This window comes from Tympanuchus pallidicinctus, unplaced genomic scaffold (genome assembly GCF_026119805.1).
Source record: "Tympanuchus pallidicinctus isolate F22 unplaced genomic scaffold, pur_lepc_1.0 scaffold11, whole genome shotgun sequence".
Lineage (NCBI taxonomy): Eukaryota > Metazoa > Chordata > Aves > Galliformes > Phasianidae > Tympanuchus > Tympanuchus pallidicinctus.
Window position 1 is genome coordinate 3806407 of NW_026294627.1, and position 21792 is coordinate 3828198.

Genomic DNA, 21792 nt, shown 5'->3' on the forward strand with positions numbered 1-21792 from the left:
AACTCTGAACAGTCAGCTGGACAAGCTCTTTAAAAGACAGTCAAGATGCTGGAGACCAACTGCAGTCATTTATGCTGCAAGCATCTACACCTCATTCATCCCAAGCTGCACACACCGAGAGAAGCTGCTACTGCTGAGTTGTGTGACATGCCCAAGAACTAGTTTCACCATCATTCAGAAGTACCCCTCCTATTCTGACTGATATGTACTGTCCCTACACTGTGCATATCTCCAGTTGGGTGAGCAGTCTCCTACTCTGTATTTTAACTCATCTACCTGGACTAGAGCAACTGTTCTTTAATATTTTTTGCACAATTAACCTTAAGTGTTTCAGTAACTGCTGTTGTTTTTTTTTTTTCCTACTTCACTCATGTTCTGTTCCAAGTAGCTCTGTCCTAAGACATATTGAAAGTCTTTAGTATTTGTGTGACAAGCAGATAAATCTGACCAACGCCATTCATAGCAGAAGCCTAAAGCTGAGACAGACACTGCATATAATAACCACCTTCAGAGGTGAGGTTTACAAAGTTTTTATTAGCTCCAACATTTGTTTGCTGTGTCCCAAGAGTGAGGAGCTCTATGACTCTTGAAAGAAACCATAAGCAGTCCCACTGCAGGGAAGAAATGGTAAATACACAACAGCACTGACACTGCACTTCAAAGAACACAGAGTCCCCACCAAATGGGACCCAACCCTAAATCGCATTTCAAAGGAAACCTCTTGGAACATTTTCCTGCATTTTAAGAGAACAGTTGTCAGAACATTATGAGTTGAAAAAGCTGAAGCCACCCCAATTGTATTTAGGCCTTTATTTAAGAACCACCCTTCCTTCCTCTCAGAAACAGCTTAGTGGTAAGAACATACAACTTACAATATAACAGACAACCTTGACTGGAAGTCACAACTGATTCTGTGTCCTATTTCACTTTCAACGTTTGCAAACACTCAGTGCTATCAGCCTCCAACCTCTATGTTCTGAATAGGGTTTAGCTCATCTGAAGAACTCCTGAGCGTTCCCACAGGCTTTTTGGAGTACTCTCCAACTCACTTCCACAGTTCCATCCCCGTGCTTTTTCACTCTACCAGCCCCACACACATGAAGTACACAGGCCCACTGCTGCTGCCACCTAAACACTAGCTCATGCAGGTCAGTTGAAATAGAGGTTAAAAAAACCCCTCCAGCCCCACTTCTCATCTTTCCCCTTCTCAGCTTATTTTGCTACAAAGGTATTATGGCTGTTCTCCAGGAATAAGAATATATGTGTTTTTTTTCTATAAAGGGGGGTAATTGTATGTTACAGACTAACACTTGCAAACTACTTGCCAGTTCCAGATCTCATTCTTTTGCAAATTTCTAAGTACAAACTAATAGAACTGGCTTAGTCAATACCATTTCAAGCTGAACAGGTAGGCCACCTAAACAGAGAATTTATGAGCTTCCCAAACTGGAACAAAGAGGCAAATGCAATATCATGAAAGATGAAAGCCAGGCGTATACTTGAAAAGTCAGTGGGAGACAGGACCATCTCCTTAATTCAGTAACAAAAATTCACTGATATGTTGGCAAAGACTGTGCTGGCATGTACATAATACATTATGGATTAAGTTAGGGTAAAAGATAAGAGAACAGTAGGAAAAAAGAGCCCTAAATGGTTAATCTTTACTAAATATTATTAACAATTCCATTGTTCACATAGGTGCACACAACTATTCTGCAATGTCTTAGAACACTTACAAAGAATACAAGCACTAACATTTCAATTATACACACAACAAATGTTTTATCCCTGGATAATATTCAATAGCTTCATTACGTTTCTAGTCAGCATAAAAAAGGATGAATACAGCATCAAGTAAATTCCTATGTATTTATGCACTAGCTGTACATAAAGCATTTCCATGGGTCACAACTGAAAGCTTATTGTGGTAAATAATTAAAATGGACAGTTCAGAAAACTTTACAAAAATATTTCTTTTTATTAAAAGCAGCAAAAGTTCAAGCAGAACAATACACAGAATGTAAACATCACTAAGTTCAGCTCCAGCCTGCTGAACCTTCGAGAAAGTCTAAGCTAAACGCATCTACCGTGCTAGCAGGTTAACAGACTATATTATAATTTGAAAATATATTTTCTACTTTGAATTAAGAAAAAAGTTACTTATCGTAGTCTGTCCCAGCGCCAGATACTGGCATCATCACACACAGCTATAAGGATACTACTGTCCCTGCTAAAACTGGTTTGTCGAATGGCAGCAACACATTTAGGATGAGTAAGAGTCGTACACCTATAAACAAAAGAAAATCATTCAGCTGCAATGTTCAACCTGCACTTGCTGCTACTACATTATGGAGTGCTGTTCCACCACTTTCTTACTTATATGACCCAGGAGGAATTCAGAAGGTAGCAGGATTATATCAGTGTATTTTGTATTCCAAATTTGGACTTGGGAAAGCACTGATTTCTGGTTCACCCAGTGCCATTTCTCACCCACTCAAATTTCACCGAAGCATTGATTAAAATCTTATTGCATCACGTTATTTAGGACCTTGTAATCAATGTTCTTTTCCAGTTGTTAGGAATAAAATATGGCCATGGGGCAATTCAGTACTGCAGCATTTTTCAGCAAGTTGGTATATGCACACCTGTATTTTTACACAGGCATACATACACATTACTGGACGTTCACAAATACATTGCACATGTGTTCAAACATGCAATGAAATCACCTGGCCACACAGGTATGAAACTGAAAAGCCATATTGTTTTCTTCAGGTTGTGCTCAGAGCTAACCTTTGTAACCTCATTATTCTAGTTCTTCCATCTATTTCTCCTAATTGCTCCATAAATCTTCTACCTAATCAGTTTGCAAGCAATTGGAGGAGGATACTTTCTTTCACTTTATCTTCATACACCGCTCAATACAATTTGATTGGTACCTCTTGGCACTACTGTAATGTAAATAATAGAACAGCAAAATAAATAAATAACCTCCAGGGGCTCAGAACATTTATTTACTTAGTAGTTAGAGTGGCTACCACTGTTTAAGAATATCAGTAGTTGTCAGTAAAAGAAAGAGGGAAGTTCCCCAGATTCCTGTCTCAACAAAAAGAAAATTGAGCATTAAGTACTCACTTGGCTTTATGAGGATCCTCTATTTCCAAATCCCAAACGTAAAGTTTCCCAACCTGATTGCCAAGAGCAAGCATCTTAAAAAAGAAAGCAGAGGACAGAGAAGTCTTACTGTATTATTCAAAAGATATGAAACTCATAAAACTCAAATTTTTATGAAGACTGTTCAGTTGTGCTTAAATGTTTGAACATTAATTGCTTAACAAGTTTGATGAAGTGGTTGGTAATTCTAAATAATTTGCTTCTTTTCTCCCATATTATTATTATCTCTGCAGATAGAGGAGGAAGATACCAATAAATACAACAGTTTCACATAAAGCCCCTTGTAGCAGACCATTCTGCTTCTCAGACACCACATCACAGGTAACAAAACTCTTCCCATGCACAGAAATATGTAATAAATGAAGAGCTATGCACCCCTAGGTACAGCAAGGTCCAAGCTCACACATACCTTTTGCCAGAAATCCATTGAAAACCTCATGTACCATATATCACACTGGCTGTAATCGAATCTCCCAAGTATGGTCACATTTGACTCACTTGGCTTAATTTTATCTATATCATCTTCCATTTTACCAGGTTTCCAGCACACAATGGCATTTTCACAAGACTAGGGGGAAAAAGTAGTGAATAACAAAAAAAAGTCACACACACACAAAAAAAGCACTACAGTTTATACTGTACAACATTCTCTTTAATTATAAGCTAACATTTCACCTCATTAACAGTGTTCCTAGGCTGGATGGGGCTGTGAGCAACCTGGTCTAATGGGAATTGTCCTTACCTATAGCAAGGGATTGGAAATAGATGATCTTAAAACTACCCTCCAACCCAAATCATCCTATGTTAAAAAAGTAAAACTGAGAATCTCATCTCTGTCCTCAGATCACAGCCACATCACCAACATCACAACCCCCTGCTGGGTACTGCTGCCCTCACAGGTCTGCCAGCTCACAGGATTGCAGGAGCTCTCCCTCACCCACTTCAGAAGAAATCACAGAATCATAGAATCACCAAGGTTGGAAAAGACCTAAAAGATCACCCAGTCCAACCGTTCACCTATTCCCAATAGCTCCCACTAAACCATGTCCCTCAACACAACATCCTTTCCTTGAACACCACCAGGGTTGGTGACTCCACCACCTCCCTTGGCAGTCCATTCCAGAACCACATGTGCTCAACCATGGTTTGAAATAGCCCAGATTTGAGGATGTTTTAGACCTTTTAATAATTAGGAGAACACACACGCACCAATTTCTGGCCCAATGTAGTTTAATGTCTACAAGCAAGTTATCACACAAATCCAAGGAACTCAACTGTGCGAATCCTCATTTCTCCATTTAGCTGCAGGATCCCACACGTGTAACTATGCATTCATTCTCTTTCTGATCTTCTTGTGGAGAACACGGGTAGTTGATATCCTGCTACTTTTAGCACAGTTATGACTGTTTTAATCATTTTACTTTTGAAGTAAAAGTTGCTTATCTACACGTGCAAACAGTCGCCAAAAATCGGTAATATAAAATCATGTCATGCAGCATAGTAGGTTAACCTGCAATTTGTATTCTAGTGAAACTACTACTGTTTAAGGGCCTAAAAAAGCCAGTAAAAGCAAGGTGGATGAAAAAGCTTGCACCATACCTTGGAAAGAATTAGGTCACCCAACCATCGTACGCAGTCAACGTAGTTTCTATGTATGTCTCTTGTAGAAAAGTCAGGAAAGTGGATTTTCTGGGAAATAAAAGGCCTATGGAAAAAACAGCCGTGTGAGATTCAGAGAAACACTGAAATACAAGCCCAATTTTCAATGGCCAGTTTTCATGTATCTCAATGTTAAAAGGACAGGTCTGTCTTTTTTCTTCTTTTAACAGTTCTGCTGCAAAGTAGATTTTGTATTTTTTTTTAATAAAATGGGAATTGTCCATTTTCATCTCATTCCTACTAAAATAACTTATTTCCCAAAATGCTTTACTATAAAAGGCTGCACAAAGCAAAACCACACCTTCAGAAGCTCCATGCAGCTCCCATTGCTAAGTACCTTAAGAACTAATTTAAGCTCCACTTTCCTGATGCTTACTCTGCAACACCTAGACAGTAAAATAGAAAAGCACACTAAAAAAAAAACCCAAACAAACATATTTTTACTTCTCTTTTTTAAAGCATCATTTAATATTTGGTAACATTACCAAAAAAAGTGAGCACTTTCACAGCTAGTCTCATTGCTGAACATGTTCAGTGTGGTTTAGACTTCAATTAAAGAGTTGATGAACTTCATAGGGAGAAATGTATCTATCATATAACAAATCACTATGTTTAATCAACAATTTACGTGTATTTGAAGTGAGATAAGAGAATGATGAAAATTAAAGTTAATATTACATAAGCAGTTGTTTTTTTCCAGCCCCAGTGCGGGTAACAAATACAATGAGAGAAAACTACACAATATAAAACTAAATTGTTTACTACATTTAACAATTTGATTTCCTCCTAGAAATTTGGAAGTGGGGGGAAGAGAAGCCACTAAACCATGATGTAATACAAGCTTTAAGAATGATAAAGATGAGAATCCCAGACATTCCCTAGTCAAATAAATAATTAAGAAGTAATTAAGATATTTAAAAATAAAAGTGTTAAGAATCCAATCTCCAGCACAATTCCCAGGTCACTATCTCCAAGAACTTCCAATGTCTAAGGGATTGATCTGGGCCATTGATGAGAGTTTTCATTTGAAAACCAAAAAAAAATAAAAAAATAAAACCCACAAAGACAAGAAGATGAAAACTGCATACCTGTTTGTTTTATTTGGATTGTACTCATAAGACTCTTTGATGGCATTTATCATTCTCTTGGAATTAATTCTCCAGAGTTTGAGAGAGTGATCCATTCCACAAGACATGATTTTCTCACCAAGAAGATCATAATCCTATGTATATAAAATAATTTTGAGCACCCCCAGCCTAAGCTGCATTATAGCAACTCAGATTTTATTCAAACATTTCCATCAAAACAGCTTTTTCTGTGTAAAGAATGTAATAAAAACTGCATATTTTACTGAGAAAAATACTAACAACTTAATCTTACTAACTACAAAGAAACACAGTATCTTAATAACAGCTGTTACTCCCCTTCAAGAAAGAGGCACACTCAGCAGCACTGACAAACAACAAATCTACTGCTAGTGCTCCTTCTCAGTTAGTTCCTAAGGTTTCATTTTATAGAGGAATCCTGACACAACTCCAGGCCTTCTGCATGGATATGACTACAAGAGAATACAGCATCAGGTCTTGAATAGATATATACCTCACCTTTCAAATCCCACAACAGAAAAAGAAACAACTGTTACGAAGAGTGTATTCAAAAGTCAGCTATTCTGGTCAGTATTTACTGGTTACCAGCATCTGTTTGTAGCCACTGAAATGCAGCATAACTTACCTGAAAGAGCTTCTTTCCTTCACTACCATGCCTCTAAAAGATCTGTTGCTTTGGTTTGATAAGACCATGAGAACTTCACAAGTGGGACTACAATAAACTTATTACTCTTTCTAGCCCCACTGAGCAGTATTTTATTTAGTTCTAGGCTGCATTGTGAGAAAACTAGCTACTGAAACAGAAACAGAAAGTGAACACCTGTCCTGACTATGGAGAGGTGGCCAGATCAATGAAACCACTACATCTAAACTTTATTTATGCACTTTTCTTTTAAAGCAGGTAAAATATCAAAACAGTGCACAGGAGGATAAAAAGTTGCATGCTATAGGCTTACTACCCTTTGTAAATCTAAATCACTGCCCCACAGTCTTCCACTTACTGCACTTAACACCTCATCCCTGTGCCCTTCTACTCCTCCAAATATTGCAACCAGCGTGTCTGTCTGGATGTTCCACAGTCTCAATGCATGATCTATAAAGAACAAATAAAATTACATGCTGCTTTTTATATGTACATATGAATAATATATTTCAGCTTCACCACTTTCAATAACAGGTGTTGATGTAAACATTCAAAAGGCACTTCATTCTTCTTCAGTTGTTAGAAACAATGGAACTGCATTAACTAAATTGCCATTACAACTAAACCAAACATATTAAGGTCTTTAGATCATCTGAAAAGTGAGTATGAGTCTGATCTTGAAGTGTTAAAATTCCTTTTAGCCACTCTTTCAATAAGTTTTTTTTGTTTGTTTGTTTGTTTTTAATTTTAATTTTTTTTTCTTTTAACTGCTATTCTTTATGAGCCACAGACTGTAGGGATAGGAGGAACTGTTTCAATAAACAATATATATTCCCAAGTCAGTCAGATGAGCCTGCTCATTTAAAGACAATTCTGACAATTGCTAATTAAGGACTTGTACTGTATTTCCCATGTAGAAATGGGAACCTCTAATGCATTTCCCATTTGGATTCTACAAACACACACTACACTGAATTATGGTGATACCAACTGGAGGCCACTCAGTCCCAAATATTTTCCACATTTTCTATTCAATCTCTCAGTCAATCAGAGAGACTCCAGTACTCTCCTGCTTTATGCTCAATGATATGCAGTATCCAGATTAAACCTCGTAATTCTATTGGCTGATGTCAAGATGGTATCAAAAAGACAAAATACACAGAAGTCTTGAAATTCAAAAGTAGGCCCACAGCACAAATGTGACAGTGGGAAGAATCAGAGAAGTTCCCAACATAATTCTCACGTAGTTTAATCAGTGACACTGATTACATGTAAGTCAAAAGTCCCCCTATGTTACCAGCTCTGCACTTCTGAAGGTTTGCTCCTGAGGCACATCAAGTACCCCCTTACTTAACAGAACAGTCCAGATTAGGAAGCTGTGGCTGTTTAGACTGGACAAGCCCATGAGACACCACAGCATAAACTTGTTTCTTCCTTCACTGATACCCTTTTCACTCAGAAGTCCTAAGAAAGTCAGAGCTGCTCTGCAGAGACAGAATCAGTTTTCCCTTTGCAGTGGTGAATGCCATCTGCAACATTAAAATACCCCCACTAGATGGCACCACGCTTCAACAATCGAAAGAAATTGAAACCAAATAATTGAGATAGGAAAAAGCAACTCAGGTGCTCACATTTCTTTCCTGAAAAAGCAGTGGTGTTCACAATCCCTTTGCACCATAGGTATTTTTATTGTAGGCCATGGATTTAATATGTATCTAATATATATCCAAGAAGAACAAGATTTGCTCTAGACTTCCAAGGTAAACTTGTTCAGTCCCACTAATAAAATTTTCAAAGACTTGAGAGATTTTGGCCATTTTCAAGATCAAAAATCCAATCCAAAGTATCCTGATTTATTCAACAACACAAGAGGGTTTTTTTTTTCCTCACCTTTGCTTACAGATAAAAGGAGATTTGGATCTCTTGGATGGAATTTCAGTTCATTGATTGCATTTCCATGACCCACGTAGTGCTGGGATAGAATTCAGAGACCAAGTTATCATCTCCCCTCATGTTTACATGTACTTAGAAGACATGTTTCATGCATTACTGAAACATAAGCTTCATTTCAAAGTTCTGAACACTTACCTTTATGCACTGCATTGTAATAGGATTAATTATCCTAATAATACCCCTGGACCCTGCCACAGCAAGAAGAGGATGGCTTGTATTGCTATCGTATGTCCATGCACAGGTATAGAAGTTTTCATCTGCCTACATCTCATGTTAAGGAACACAGAAGAGAATGGAGTTTTGTTTTGGTTTCAAGCAAACTTAACTTTAAATATATATTTTTAAAGTGCTTTTTCAAGCAAACTTGTTGTCCACGTGTCCATGAATCTCTGCTGGATCCAACAATAAAAAGATGAGTATTTGATCAGACATCTGCAAATAATCATCAACACTGACTTTTCTGCAGATTTCCTCACTTCTGTTTCATAAAACACAAAGAACTCCTCTCTCTTGGCATTGCTTTTCAATCTTTTTCCAAAATATCCAAAGACTGGGAATAAAAATGAGAATGAATCAAGACCCAGTCACAAGTCAGTAACTTGTGAACTGCAACGGATCAACAGAAGTTATTACCACTTCAGAGTATGAAACATAATTCTTAGCCTTGAAATCCAGTTCCAGTTCAAAGAGCTGAGACCACTGTAAAACACTGAATGTGAAACACTGCACAAATATTGGTGTTGGGAAGACCGAACTGACAGAGAATCAGTTTTCAAATACTTTAATGCAGCATGTTCCATGAGTCTGCATTTCCAATATTATTTCAATATGAGAGACTCGAGGATGTGGGAAAGAAGAAAGAAGGCTAAGACCTAACAGGAGGAATGTGCCATATGAGCAGGGTATTAAATCACAGAAAAGCCTCTGCATTTTTTTTTCCTACAAAGCCTCCACAATTACGATAAAGAGGAATCAAACAAGTGTATTTTTACTTAGAAGGATACATCAGCATCTACGTAGGACTGTAACAGACGTATTTCTCCTTGGGAGTGGCATTCATATAAAGTAACCTGGGGAAAGAAAGAAGTTGGGCGAGATCATGACTTACTTGTGATAGTTCAAGAGGAAATCAAATACACCTATGCACTGAGCTTCTCATGGAGTGGCAATATGCTTCTACAGTTTAGCTCTCATCTCACCTGTTTGTTTCTATCAAAATGGTTTGATAAAACAGCAGGCACAGCAGAGTTTTAGTAAAGCAGCATTCCAAGGTTAGTAGTCCTTCCCAAATACTAAATGATACTATTGAATATTCTCTACTTATAACTAGTTAATTCAATCGCCTCTAACCAGACCCAGTCTTTAGGCGAGCATTTGATATAGAGGCAATCTTAGTTTAGCACTTTTGTCAGGCTGGACAAACCTGGCAAAGAGAGGCTTCTTGTTTATTTACAGCACTTCCATTGAAGGAACTTCAAGATAAAACAACATAGAATCCTGTTCAGAAGAAGCATACGAAGTCACCTCACACAGGCCGTTAATTTTGCCTTCTAAAAACAGTAACATTTAAGAAGAGTAATTTCAGTGAGAAGATACACCTATGCACATGTCTTCTTCACTTTCATGTTACTAGCGAAAATTTTCTTTACTACAGAGGCTATTTCCCAAGCAGGGATGGCATGACAACATGCAGTTACTCAGAGGCAGTACATCTCCAAGATAACAGACACTACATGCCTCAGAAATATAGCTTTCTGTGTGAAGTCACCATGTGTCAGTACTACATGCAGGTAAAGGGTTTCATTGGATAAAAAAAAAAAAAAGCAAAGAAAACCACACAGGAGGGCTTATTGTTACAAACAGGTTACTCACTCTGTTGCTGCCTACAGTGGCAAAAACAAGAGGATCACCTTCTTTACTGTGCCAGTTAAACTGGACTCCAAACAAAGGCTGACCATGGTCCTCCTGCAGATTTAAAGCAAGATCAGAAGAAAAAAAAAAAAGGCCACAAAACACATTATTTCTGTGAAATTCAGCTGTAATGGAAAACAGTTAAATTGTTATGTTTTCCTCCCTGAACTACTAGGTTCACACCCAATATAATTTCAGATAGTGAACAGCTAAAAAGAACAGTTTTGTAACATCACACTTGAATTTGGCTGTATTCACAGAGGATAAAACATTTCTTTCCTTTCAACAAAGTTTTAAATTCAAAAGGAAGAACTGTTGTCTCACAGCTGAGGCCTGAAGTTGGCCCAACTGCTGCTTACTTTGCTTTGCATCTTTCAACAAGGAAACCTCCTAAGGTCACGTCTATAAGCACTTTATATCGCTATAGTTACTTTCACACAAGGATTTACAACATCACAAAGGAGACCTGTTAGGATTGAGAAGAATTATACTGGTGTAAGGGTGGAGAAGGGTTACATTTAACTATTAAAGCACAGTTAAGTCTTGCAACTCCATCACAGGCACAATGAATTAACTCCAACACGTCACAAAGCTGCTGCTAAGTTCATGTCTACAAAGTGTTTTCAGATCTCCTTCACAAACAGTTATCAGAAGAATGTCAAGTATTATTTTTAAACATTTTACATCAGTTTAAGAGGAAAAAAAAAGAAGCAGATATGTTTATAAATCACAATGAATATGGTGGTGCTTGTTATTAATTGATAACAGTATTTTGGCCTGTCCTGACAGGATGTTTTCAGTAAGAATAATGTTCATTAAAGTGCCTCCCCACAGGGGACTGTCTGGGACAGTACAGGCAGGAAGGAAGTGCCTCATGATGGCTGTTAAGCAGCCTTCAAATGGCAGTGCTTCAGAGACAACATGAGAAATATTAGACCTGGCAGATCTAAACCATACAGGAACCACAGAACAAATTTGAGGAGGGGGTATGGGTGAGGAATTCAATTCTGCTCAAAAATAAAAAAGGTTGCTAAAAAGGAAGTCTGGAAGAATTTAAAGTAGGCCATATTTACTGGGAAAGGCAGGATCTGTTATTACCTCAACAGGGACAGCTGGAAGAGCTAGGCAAAAAAAAATCTTGGAGTGAAGGCCCTCCTGCATCTTGTAAGGAGAGGTACAATTTTCAAAGCTGAATACAGATTAAGAAAAGCATGTCTGAAGTTGAACTCTAAGCATTAGCCACTGTAACATTAAAGAACAGGGTAGCTGTTTGATGGGGAACGTGGGAAAAGTAGCAAGGTTATTAGTAACCCTGGTACAGAAGAAAAAAAAGGAGGTATTCAGCAACAGTAAAGCATTAAAATTAAATTGAGTGGTGTAGAATTGGAAAACACCCAGGTATCTGTCTAAAGGTACACTTACCTCATTTAAACTACCATCATCCTCACTGGTCAGAAAGAGCACATGCTATTTTGATAACATTTATCTGTTTTAATCTTTGTTCCTGCTGCTAACCAGGTTTTCAAAACATTACACTGTTAGGTGCTGCACGCCTGAGAGGCTGAATCTGTCACAACAACCTGACTCTTGGTTTTATAGGCAGTTTGACTCAAGTATTGGTTCAAGAGTAGAATGGTGAAAAGCCACCTTGACTCTAGTAGAAATAAAGAGCAGAGGCTCAAAATACTTGGGTTCTTTGTGCACCAGAAAGAAGGCAAAGAAACAGATCCTACAGTTACTACGAAAGTAAAAAGATAATCAGCAGTTGGTTCTGCCCTCACTCACTAAATAGCAACTCAGCTTCAGACAGACAAAATAAGGTTAGACCTGTTTTTAGACAGAAGGCAGAAACAAACACTAAGCCAACGCACACGCAAAATAATCACCTGCAAGTGCATGAGCACATTTTAAAATGCCATCACCCACGCTGCTAACGAGGCACAAACTGACCACACATGCATTCCTGGTTTCCTGAAAGGGAAGCAAACCACCGCTGGCTGTGGTTTTAGTTACTTCTCCCTTACCCGACAACAAACTAGAATCCAATTCCCAGGCCCAGGGACAGTGAGTAAAAGCTAAAATAGGACATTCAACAGCTAACAACTACTCAACCACACCCTAAACAAGAGGGAAGGGTAGGGCAAACGGTGGCACTGTTCTGAAGGGAGCACATCAAAGCAGAATTCCTCTTTGCTGGAAGATCTAAAAGAAAAAATTATATGCAGAAGTGAGGATGTACTTCTGTTAGTTGTATCTGCTCATTTATGAGCTACGTCACCTCTCAGCCCATGGACAGCAAAGATTTTTTCAGTTACCTTCCAGTAACGTAGTACTGTAAAAAGCAACGAAATAAAGCACTTCTTGATTTCCTGTCATTTTCCAAGTTACATATTTGTTTGCCTGATGCTTAAATTTCAGCCAAAATAACTTCCACACTAGTGGTTAAAAGGCATATTTAGCAAGCACTGTGTTTTTCAGGCTGAATCATAACCATCTGACATTCAAAGCAGTCAGCGATGGCCATATTTCATTGTCTCCAGGAGGAAAGAAGTCAAAGCAAATGAAAGATGGCAAACCAAGAATAAGAAATTGAAAAAATATGTATCTATACATCTGTAAAGGATATTAAAATAAGTTTCTATGTCTTTAAATCATGTTGACTTTTCATTAATTTCAGTACATCCATCTTACAGCACAGTTCAAAGAAAGAACAATGTGATATCCAACAAGTGCAAAGTCTCTCTGAACCAACACACAATATTCAGTTGTTACAGTTTATCTTCATAGTATCTGTAATATCAAGGATAAGAAAAAAGGAAAGAGGCTTCCTCAAAAATGAAGTAAAAAGAATTACCTAACCTGTCTTTAAACCAATTCAAAAAGAAACTGGAAGACTTAGAAATAATATATCTCACTCAGCTGAAATGCTACATTTACTCTCTGTGTTTGATTCCACTTGCACAGCAATCTGTTCCCAGACCCCCATCCAAGTCCTTGAAGTTGGGGATTAACCACACAGGGTGATCTTTTGGGTCACCCCAGAGTAGGTATGAGAGATGTTCTGTTATTCCAGAATACCCTTGAAAAGTGCTAACCAGTTTGGGATGTCTGTGGAAAGAAAACAAATACGCTAAGCACAATTCAGATACTGCTAAATGTTTGGGTGCTGAAAGGCCCACAGCCCTGTTTAACCAGGACTTGAAGCCACAAAAAGCACCATCTGTGGGGGCGATTCATGTGAACCACACCAACTGCTGCCTACCTGGGTGAAAATGAAAGAACTCCTCCGCTCTGAAAGATCCAGAGATCACTCTTATACCTCAAAAAACACATTAAGATCAACTGCTTTCCCCAGACACTTTTGTCAGAGTAGCTTCACATCACAGTTTCTTCTGCAGCAAAGCTCATTCAGGAGGTTTTCATGATCCAAATCTCTCATCCCCTCCTACTTAGCTAGCCTAACATTTCAGTGAGGCAGCCTGAAGCCTAAATTCAGAAACAGCAACATCAGCAAAACCCAGCAGCTAAGTGTGAGAGAATGACACAAACCTGTTAAAGAAATTCTGCAAAAATCACCCTCTGTGGAGCTGCACATAACCTCTTGTTAGACAGACAAAAAGTTTAACACAACTCCTATCGTGTTCAGGATTCAAGCTTTCCCTTTTTAAGAAATCTTATAAAAATCAAATCCACTGGCATATTTACAGCTTTTAACACATAAATATTCCACGTGAGGATGGGGAATGAAAAAATATCCTGGCGCTGTGCAAGAATCAAAGTGAAAACAACTCATTCAGTTCCTCACAGTCCTGTGCTTAGTACAGAAGAAAACAATACCCTAAACACAAAAACAGGGAGTCAAAAATCACAAACCCACAGCCCTTCACAGCAGCAGGTATTCTGGGTGAACATGACCCCCATCAGGTACAAACACAACCCTCGTGACTAATTAATCAAACTGCATGATGTGATTCATGACAACTGATTAATGGCAACGGTCAGGTAACAAAAAAAACTGATGTGAAAAGTGTGTGGAGAAAACTATTCCCAACATTGTTTTTTTAAATACATTTTATCAGGAAGAAGAATCTGTATGGAATCTGTGCTTCGCAGCAAGCTGTCACACATCCACTTTTATTCTGTTAATCCACCGTATCAATAACTACAGCTTTGATAAAATTCATAATTATAAAATATCAAACATAACTTTGTAAAATAATTGGACTAATTGCAGCATTGCTACCTTGATTCCTATTTCTTAGCATTCTTTTTCTTCAAAACTTGGACAATCCCAAATCACAAAAGTACTTTCTTCGAATGAACTCCAAACACAGATATTTTTAAATATTCTATTATATATTTTTAAATATTCTATTATATGTATATAATTGCCTTGACTGTCTCACAGCCTGTATTTACATCACTGACAGCAAACAGTATCCCACATTCCCATGCTGAAGTTTACATATACCTACCTTGAGGCTATTTACACATTTGAAGGAATATTTGCACTTCTTTGACTTCCATTTTCCCTTTCCCCAGCTTTTTCTTCCCGGCGCATTAGGAGTGTTTGTTGGGGTATCGGGGCGTTCTGTGTTAGTACCGCTTTCAATACTAACAGCATCATCCTGAAAACATTTGAACGACACAGAATGGAACAAAGATATAATTAACCGACGTATAAATTCATCAGCTAACTGCAGCACTTAGCCTTTTCACTTTCCCCTTCTTCCTGCATAAGAACAAAAGATCCCTCAGGACTTGGTTTTTATTTAGATTCACATACTTAAATCTGTTACTAACATAACAGCATTTATCTCTGGAAACAGAACATGAGTCACACCAGGACTAATCCAGAAGGGTCACACATGAACTGCGATACAGTGAAATTGCTTTGGAATCCAGGAAGCCGCTCTTAAGAAATATCTGAATAAAAGGCATTGCCTTCCTAGAAAGTATTTTGACGTAGATGAAACGAATACTCGTGAACTAATGAATCAAGACAATGTTTGTTTAAAAACATGTTTACCCATGTCAGGAATCTCTGGAATAGCTCTGTAGGCCCTCAGCAGCGTCAGGCACAGTTCTGCAATAAGCCAGCAGTGCCACTGGAAGAGGAAGTTTCACCCCTCCCTCCTACTCTTTCTAACAGATTCTCATCTCCAGCACTGCGAGTCAGTTTTGGGCACCACAGTATAAAAAGGACACAAAACTATTAGGAGGGCTATGGGGAAGAACACTTCACCTGCATCATAACAAGTAAACCCATGTGAGAAAGCTCAGCTTGTTAAATCAACAAACTTCATTTTCCCACTGGCAAGTTTGCCTGTACGTTTCCCAGCAGAAAGCTGGTGGAATACAACTCATTTCACAGCCACGTGATGACAAGATCCAAATCTGGGGAGACAGAGGCAGACAGACAATAAACAACCTGTCATTGCAAGACATGAAGTGTAACAGGAAGCTGCATCACGAAGCTCCACTAGGAATATGGAATAAGGTCAGTCATTTCCTTCACACTGCATCCTTTCTCCCAGTAAGGATAACCAGGTTTTTCAATTTTTACATTCAGCTATTTCTTTTCCTTTACCCTAAACAATTTCAGAGCCTGCCAAACGCTGGTCTCCTAAGAGCACTCGCTGTCAAGAATAATACTTCACAGAACTGAAGCTTTCTCTGGACTAACCAGATGCAGTCAGTAGAAGAACACCAAGTTACTCTGGTTTCTCTTCAGATCGTATAAATCTTTCGCCTTTTACTAAAGATTTCCGTGGAGAGGAACAAGCACGAGTGTCGTGGAAAAGTTCCTGGTATAATACAATACAAGCAGATAACTAAAACTAAAACAGCCAACAAACATGCCTTCAAGATACCTGTGGAGTACCTGGTGAGGTGCTGGCACAGGCTGCCCAGAGAAGCTGTAGCTGCCTCATCCCTGGAGATGAACAAGGCCAGGTTGGACGGGGCCCTGGGCAGCCTGATCTAGAGCATGATTTAGTGATTAGCAACCCTGATCATGGCAGGAGGGTTGGAACAAGATGATTTTGATGTCCCTTCCTACTTAAGCCATTCTATGATTCCATGAAAAAACAGAATTTCTGCAAATCAATACTGTTATGCCATCTTTTAAGGACAATTTAGGCCTTTAGGAGTAGCAAAGTTCATAACAAAATTTTGGAAATAGAGTTTTTTCACCTTTGAGATGGCCTATAACAAACACCAAAGCAAATCTGAGAGCTTCTGTCATCACATTACATTCAGATTCACAAATCATACAATCATTAAGGTTAGAAAAATGATCTAAGATCATCTAGTTCAACCATCACCACCATGCCCACTAACTGTGTCCCTCAGTGCCACGTCTACTCTTCTTGAAAACTTCAAGGGACAGTGACTCCATGACCTCCCTCGGCAGCCTGTGCCAAACACTGAAACACTCCCTAACATGGAGTTATTGCACAGCCACTCCATCCTTGTCTATCCCTTCTAAAGAACTTATAGTCACAGAATCACAAAATCACCAGGGTTGGAAAAGATCTACAAGATCACGCAGTCCAACCATCCACCTGTCACCAGTAGTTCTCACTAAGCCATGTCCCTCAACACAACATTCAAACATCCCTCAAACACCTCCAGAAACGGTGACTCCACCACCTCCCTGGGCAGCCCTTTCCAGTGCGTGATCACTCTTTCAGAGAAGCAGCATTTCCTAACATAGTCTTGTTCTCAGAAGTTGAAGGACAAACGCGTGGTCTGCACATCCAGCTGCCTGGCACCAATGCTCGGTAAGGCCCAGCAGCAGTAGCACACAGTACCTCAGAGCTGTTCCATTAACAGCAGCACTTGCACAGGCTATGGGTGACGTGGTTATGGGCAATGTGATCCATCTCCCTCACTTTCAACTGAACGCTCTAACCAAGAAAGACATCAGGCGGAACTGAATCACAGACCTGTGGAAAAGACCTTCAAGATCATCCAGTCCAACCATCTACCTATCACCAATAGTATTCACTGACTGCTACTTCAGTAACTCCCCCAATTCATCAACTGCACAAACCGACTACCAGATTGCTCAGATTATCTTTCAACTCTTAAGCTACTTTGAAATCAATCGCACAACCTTTGCTTTAAATGCCTCTATTTTAGCACAGTTGAAAGGAAACAGCCCTCAACCTTTGCAGCCAATTCCTGCTGACAGCAGCTTATGAGCAGCAACCTAAGGCTGCTTTAGCAGAGGGGTCAGACTGGATGATCCCCAGAGAACCCTTCCAACCCCTACAACGCTGCGATTATCCCCTATTCCTTCATTCCCCAAAGTGTTGTGTGCACAAATTAATACTGAATGCTGCTTTACAACGCGGCAGTGACGAAAAACGACACAGAGCTGCGCGAAAAGCAGCTTTTTTCTGGCTACTCTGCGAGAAAAAGGAGTATTTAAGTGACAGAGAAGGGCGCTCACACCTCAGGGCCTCCAATTCTCCCTCACGCACGCGGGGAAAGAGCGGCCCCTCGCCTACAGAGCTGCCGCACGCTCCCGCCTCGCCACCGCCGCCCCCACCTTCCCGCTTCACCCCCACTCCTCCTCACGTTCTCATCGCCAGACAGGTCCCCGGGGTTGCTGTTCTCATCGCTGCTCAGCTTTTGCTTCTTAGCCGGCATCTCGCCCCCTGCTCCCGCCGATGCCGCCGGCGCTTCTCCCCGCTCAGACATCTTCCCCGCCCCCCGCCCCCGCCACGCAGCCGTAAAGCGCGACCGGGGGCGTCGCAAAGCTCTGCCGTAAAGCAGCACCGCGCCCCGCGGCGCCTCAGCTGCCACACTGCTGAAAAATCCGCCTTCCCGCGCCTCGCGGCCCCTCAGCGGCGGGCGGCTGGCTGGGAGGGGGTATGTGCGCTAGCGCCCTTCGCACTGCACGTAACCATCGAACTAAGAAGTCTTACTAATTATTGTTTGTAACTTAATTAGCCATGTATGAAAATAATAAAGCATAACGGCACTCTGTACCGTTATCTGTGGCTTTGTATCCTTGTGCCAGCCCTGTCGAGCACGTTCGTGAGGCAGAAAGTAGGCCGTGGTCACCACAGTGCCTGTGACCCATGAGGTCTCTCTGTGCACTCTCACACAGCTCTCTCATCCACAAAGTCTTTTTTGGTTCTCTTGCTCTCCAAAGAGCTTTGCAAAGGACGTGAGGCGTCTGTTCCCTGCCCTGTCACCCAGGCAGGGCTGGAATGAGGGCAAAAAGGCCTTTCATCTAAAAAATGCTGTTGCCAGAGAAGAAAAATCACCTGTTTTCCTGTGCCCCCTAGCAAGTTTCTACCATTTGCAGATTGCCGCTTGTAAATCAAATACTGCAGTTGCCAGATTATGATTTTTATTTTTTTTTCTAAAACCACAAGTCCCAGAATCATCGTAATGAACAGTGGAAAAAAAAATTAAATAAAAAATAAATCTGCTAAATGGAGGAAGTAATCTGCCCGCAGGCACAGTGCCTTATCTGCTTCTCTCAGAGGGGCAGAACCAAGGCTTTTCTCCCTGGAGGAGGCATTCCAGTCTTGCACAGTGATTTCTTGGAGGGCAGTGGCAGAGGTGAACCTTGCCCTGTATCTAAAATTTAATCTGGCGTGAACTTCAGAGATAAGGAGGAGGAGAAGTGCTTGAGTTGGTGCATGTACTGTAGCGTTTTTAGCAATAGTCTCTCTTCTCTGCTGCAGAACTGTAGGCTCTGCTGGAGCAGTGTATAATATAGACCAAAAGGCTGTAGATCACAATTAATAAAAGCTCTGGGAACTCACAGCTGCCCAGATTTGTGCGCTGAGATCAAGGCTGTGATAAAAGCATTTCACACCTTTGTGAGGACATACACGGAGAATGAACTGGCTCATTCTTAAAATATGACGGGATATTTTTAGATTGGCATCTTAATTAAGACTAAATCATGACTGTGATTTAGAAATGAAGGGCAGGCATGGAGTTTTCAGCAGTGAGCGTTTTTAACTTCTCATCATGGGTGACCTTGAGCTAATGGAGAGAAGACAGCTCCCCTTCATTTTGCAGCTGTCACCTGACATCCTCCAGATGGCCAGCTACGTACTCAGCTCTGCCACGTTTCACTAGCTCATCCCAAACACAAGGAAAGTGAAAGCCCCAGCCAGCCTGTGCTTCTTGGCCTGCACACAGGAAGGTTTCCCACCCACACCAGAATCAGCCAGTAAAACCGTTCGGTCTCCATCAACTTGCTGGGCCTAAACTGGTCTTTGCCTTCCTTTGTCTGAGTTCTTGAGGACTTCTTTCACAACATGACAGTCTTCCTGCTCTCTCTGTCTAGTTCTTAGTCCAAACCACTTGCTTTTCCTTCTATTTCAGAAGAGGAAGATGAGTTTCCAACAGTCATAGTACACTTCATCCCGCTTCTATTTGAAGAATTAGTTTGTGGTTAAGTACTGGCTTGAAAGCTCAGAGATTTAGCTTCAGTTTGTGCTCTGACAAAGTTCTATTTGGAAATCCTACGAGCTTCTCTGTCCCTCAGTTTCTCAGCTATGTTGTGAAAGTAGTGTCTCCTACATCCTGGCAGGGGAGATGATTAAGAAAATATGAATATCATGGTTTTTGATTCATTAGTTTAATTAGTATGGTATCATTATATGAATATGCATAGATTAACTAAGAAGTTATAGGGCCCTTGGAACAGCATGTAGACGAAAATGGAAGAACTGTAAGAAATCTACATTGTTTCAATTAGTGATGATTTGGTGGTATTTTATGAGCATACATTATGTGCTTTGAAGGACTGGATTTGATATATATGGGAGTATTTAGCCAATTGTGAGTTCTCATAGAATTCCAAAAGTAAATATTATATATATATATATATATATAATCCTGTCTGTTGAAGATATATATATAGCCATTGAATCTTCAACAGATAGGATTATTTTTTTTTTCAACATAGCAAAATATTTCTGGATCATACAGGGACACTGAAATATGTTTTTATATGTGGGTGAAAGTAAATGAGACTTACTCCTTTCATTCATTCTTGTCAAGTACATTTCTTCACAGACTGAACAGGCCCAGTTATTTCAGGTTCTCTTCATACATCATGATTACCTGGCTCTAAACAGCTTGGTGACTCTCCAGAGGGCTCAGTTTAATATATCAGTATCTTTCTTGTACTGAGGAGTTCAAAACTGGACACATGTGAGATGTCTTCTCACAAAGAGGGGAAGAAATTCTTCCCTCAACTTGCTGGCTACACTTCTGTCATTAACAACTTTTGGTTAGTCTTTAAGAGCACTGTACTGATTCATGTGCCACTTGCTGTCCATCAGGACCTCCAAGTCTTTCCCTGCTAAGATCCTGTGATGGTTCTTACCCTTTTCTGTTGCATAAGAATATTTCTCCCCTGATGAGAATTTTACCAGTGTATCTTTGTATATATTCACATATATCTCTGTATATATTCACAGATCCTGTGAATCTGTTTCTCCAACTTATTTAGGATCCTCTGCATTGAAGTCCTGTTCTTGAGTTTATCAATTTTCACCCACATTTTAGTATTGTTTGCAAATTTGCTGTGATTGCTCTCCATCCCATAGAATCACAGAATTATTTGAGTTGGAAGGGACACATAAAGGTCTTCCAGTCCAACTCCTGCAGCGTTACAGGGAGATCTGCAGTAAGGTTGCTTGGAGCCCCATCCAGCCTAACCTTAAACATCTCCAGGAAAGGGGCATCCACAGCCTCTCTGGGCAACCTGTGCCAGTTCCTCAATACTTCTTTCTTATGTCCAGTCTAAATCTCCTCTCTTTTAATTTGAAACCATTTTCCTTTGTCCTATTACAGCAGACTCTACTAAAGAGTCTGTCCCATTTTTTCTTACAGCTTCCCTTTAAACACTGAAAGGCCACTCTCAGGTCTCCCTGGAGCCTTCTCTTCTCCAGACTGAACTGCCCATTTCTCTCAGCCTGTCCTCCTAGGAGAGGTGTTCCATCCCTTGGATCATTTTTGTTCACCTCCTCTGAACACGCTCCAACAGGTCTGTGTCTCTCCTGTACTGAGGACTCCGCATCTGGATGCAGTACTGCAGGTGAGGTCTCAGAGCACACAGTAGAGGGGCAGGATCATCTCCCTCGTCCTGCTGGCCACGTTTCTTTTGATGCAGCCCAGGATACAGTTGGCTTTCTGGACTGCAAGGGTACATTGCTGGCTCATGTTCATCTTGCCATCAACCAGTATACCAAAGGCCTTTTCGGCAGAGCTGTGCTCTCTCCTTACATTTCCCAGCTTGTACTGATAGTGGAGGTTGCCATGACCCAGGTGCAGACCTTACACTTGAATTTGTTGAATCTC

General features: G+C 40.1%; 1 protein-coding gene and 1 non-coding gene across 3 annotated transcripts; one reads left to right on the forward strand and one right to left on the reverse strand.

Moving 5' to 3' along the window:
- Nucleotides 1–1958: 1958 nt before the first annotated feature.
- EED (embryonic ectoderm development) lies at nt 1959–18162 on the reverse strand. Of its 2 annotated transcripts, XM_052670076.1 has the most exons (12): nt 18034–18162; nt 14922–15074; nt 10408–10500; nt 9540–9605; nt 8671–8796; nt 8473–8554; nt 6941–7032; nt 5922–6055; nt 4774–4879; nt 3584–3742; nt 3136–3209; nt 1959–2287 (listed from the first exon to the last, which is right to left on the reverse strand). In XM_052670076.1, the coding sequence occupies exons 1-12, from the start codon at nt 18154–18156 to the stop codon at nt 2161–2163; spliced, it is 1335 nt and encodes a 444-aa protein (XP_052526036.1). In that variant the 5' UTR covers nt 18157–18162; the 3' UTR covers nt 1959–2160. The 2 variants fall into 2 exon arrangements, with proteins under 2 accessions (XP_052526036.1, XP_052526045.1); XM_052670085.1 differs by lacking the exons at nt 6941–7032; nt 8473–8554.
- LOC128075019 (U5 spliceosomal RNA) lies at nt 16161–16279 on the forward strand. The gene has a single exon (XR_008203563.1). It is a non-coding gene; the product is annotated as a U5 spliceosomal RNA (small nuclear RNA).
- Nucleotides 18163–21792: the final 3630 nt, after the last annotated feature.

Bases quoted from the DNA above. Each gene is read 5' to 3' on its own strand.
- EED (XM_052670076.1), bottom strand. From the start codon at position 18,156: ATGTCTGAGCGGGGAGAAGCGCCGGCGGCATCGGCGGGAGCAGGGGGC. The intron at 10,501-14,921 runs GTAGGTATATGT...TTAAATCTGCAG, and splicing joins AATGTGTAAATAGCCTCAAG to GAGGACCATGGTCAGCCTTT. The intron at 6,056-6,940 runs GTAAGTGGAAGA...TTATATACATAG, and splicing joins GGGATGAGGTGTTAAGTGCA to GATTATGATCTTCTTGGTGA.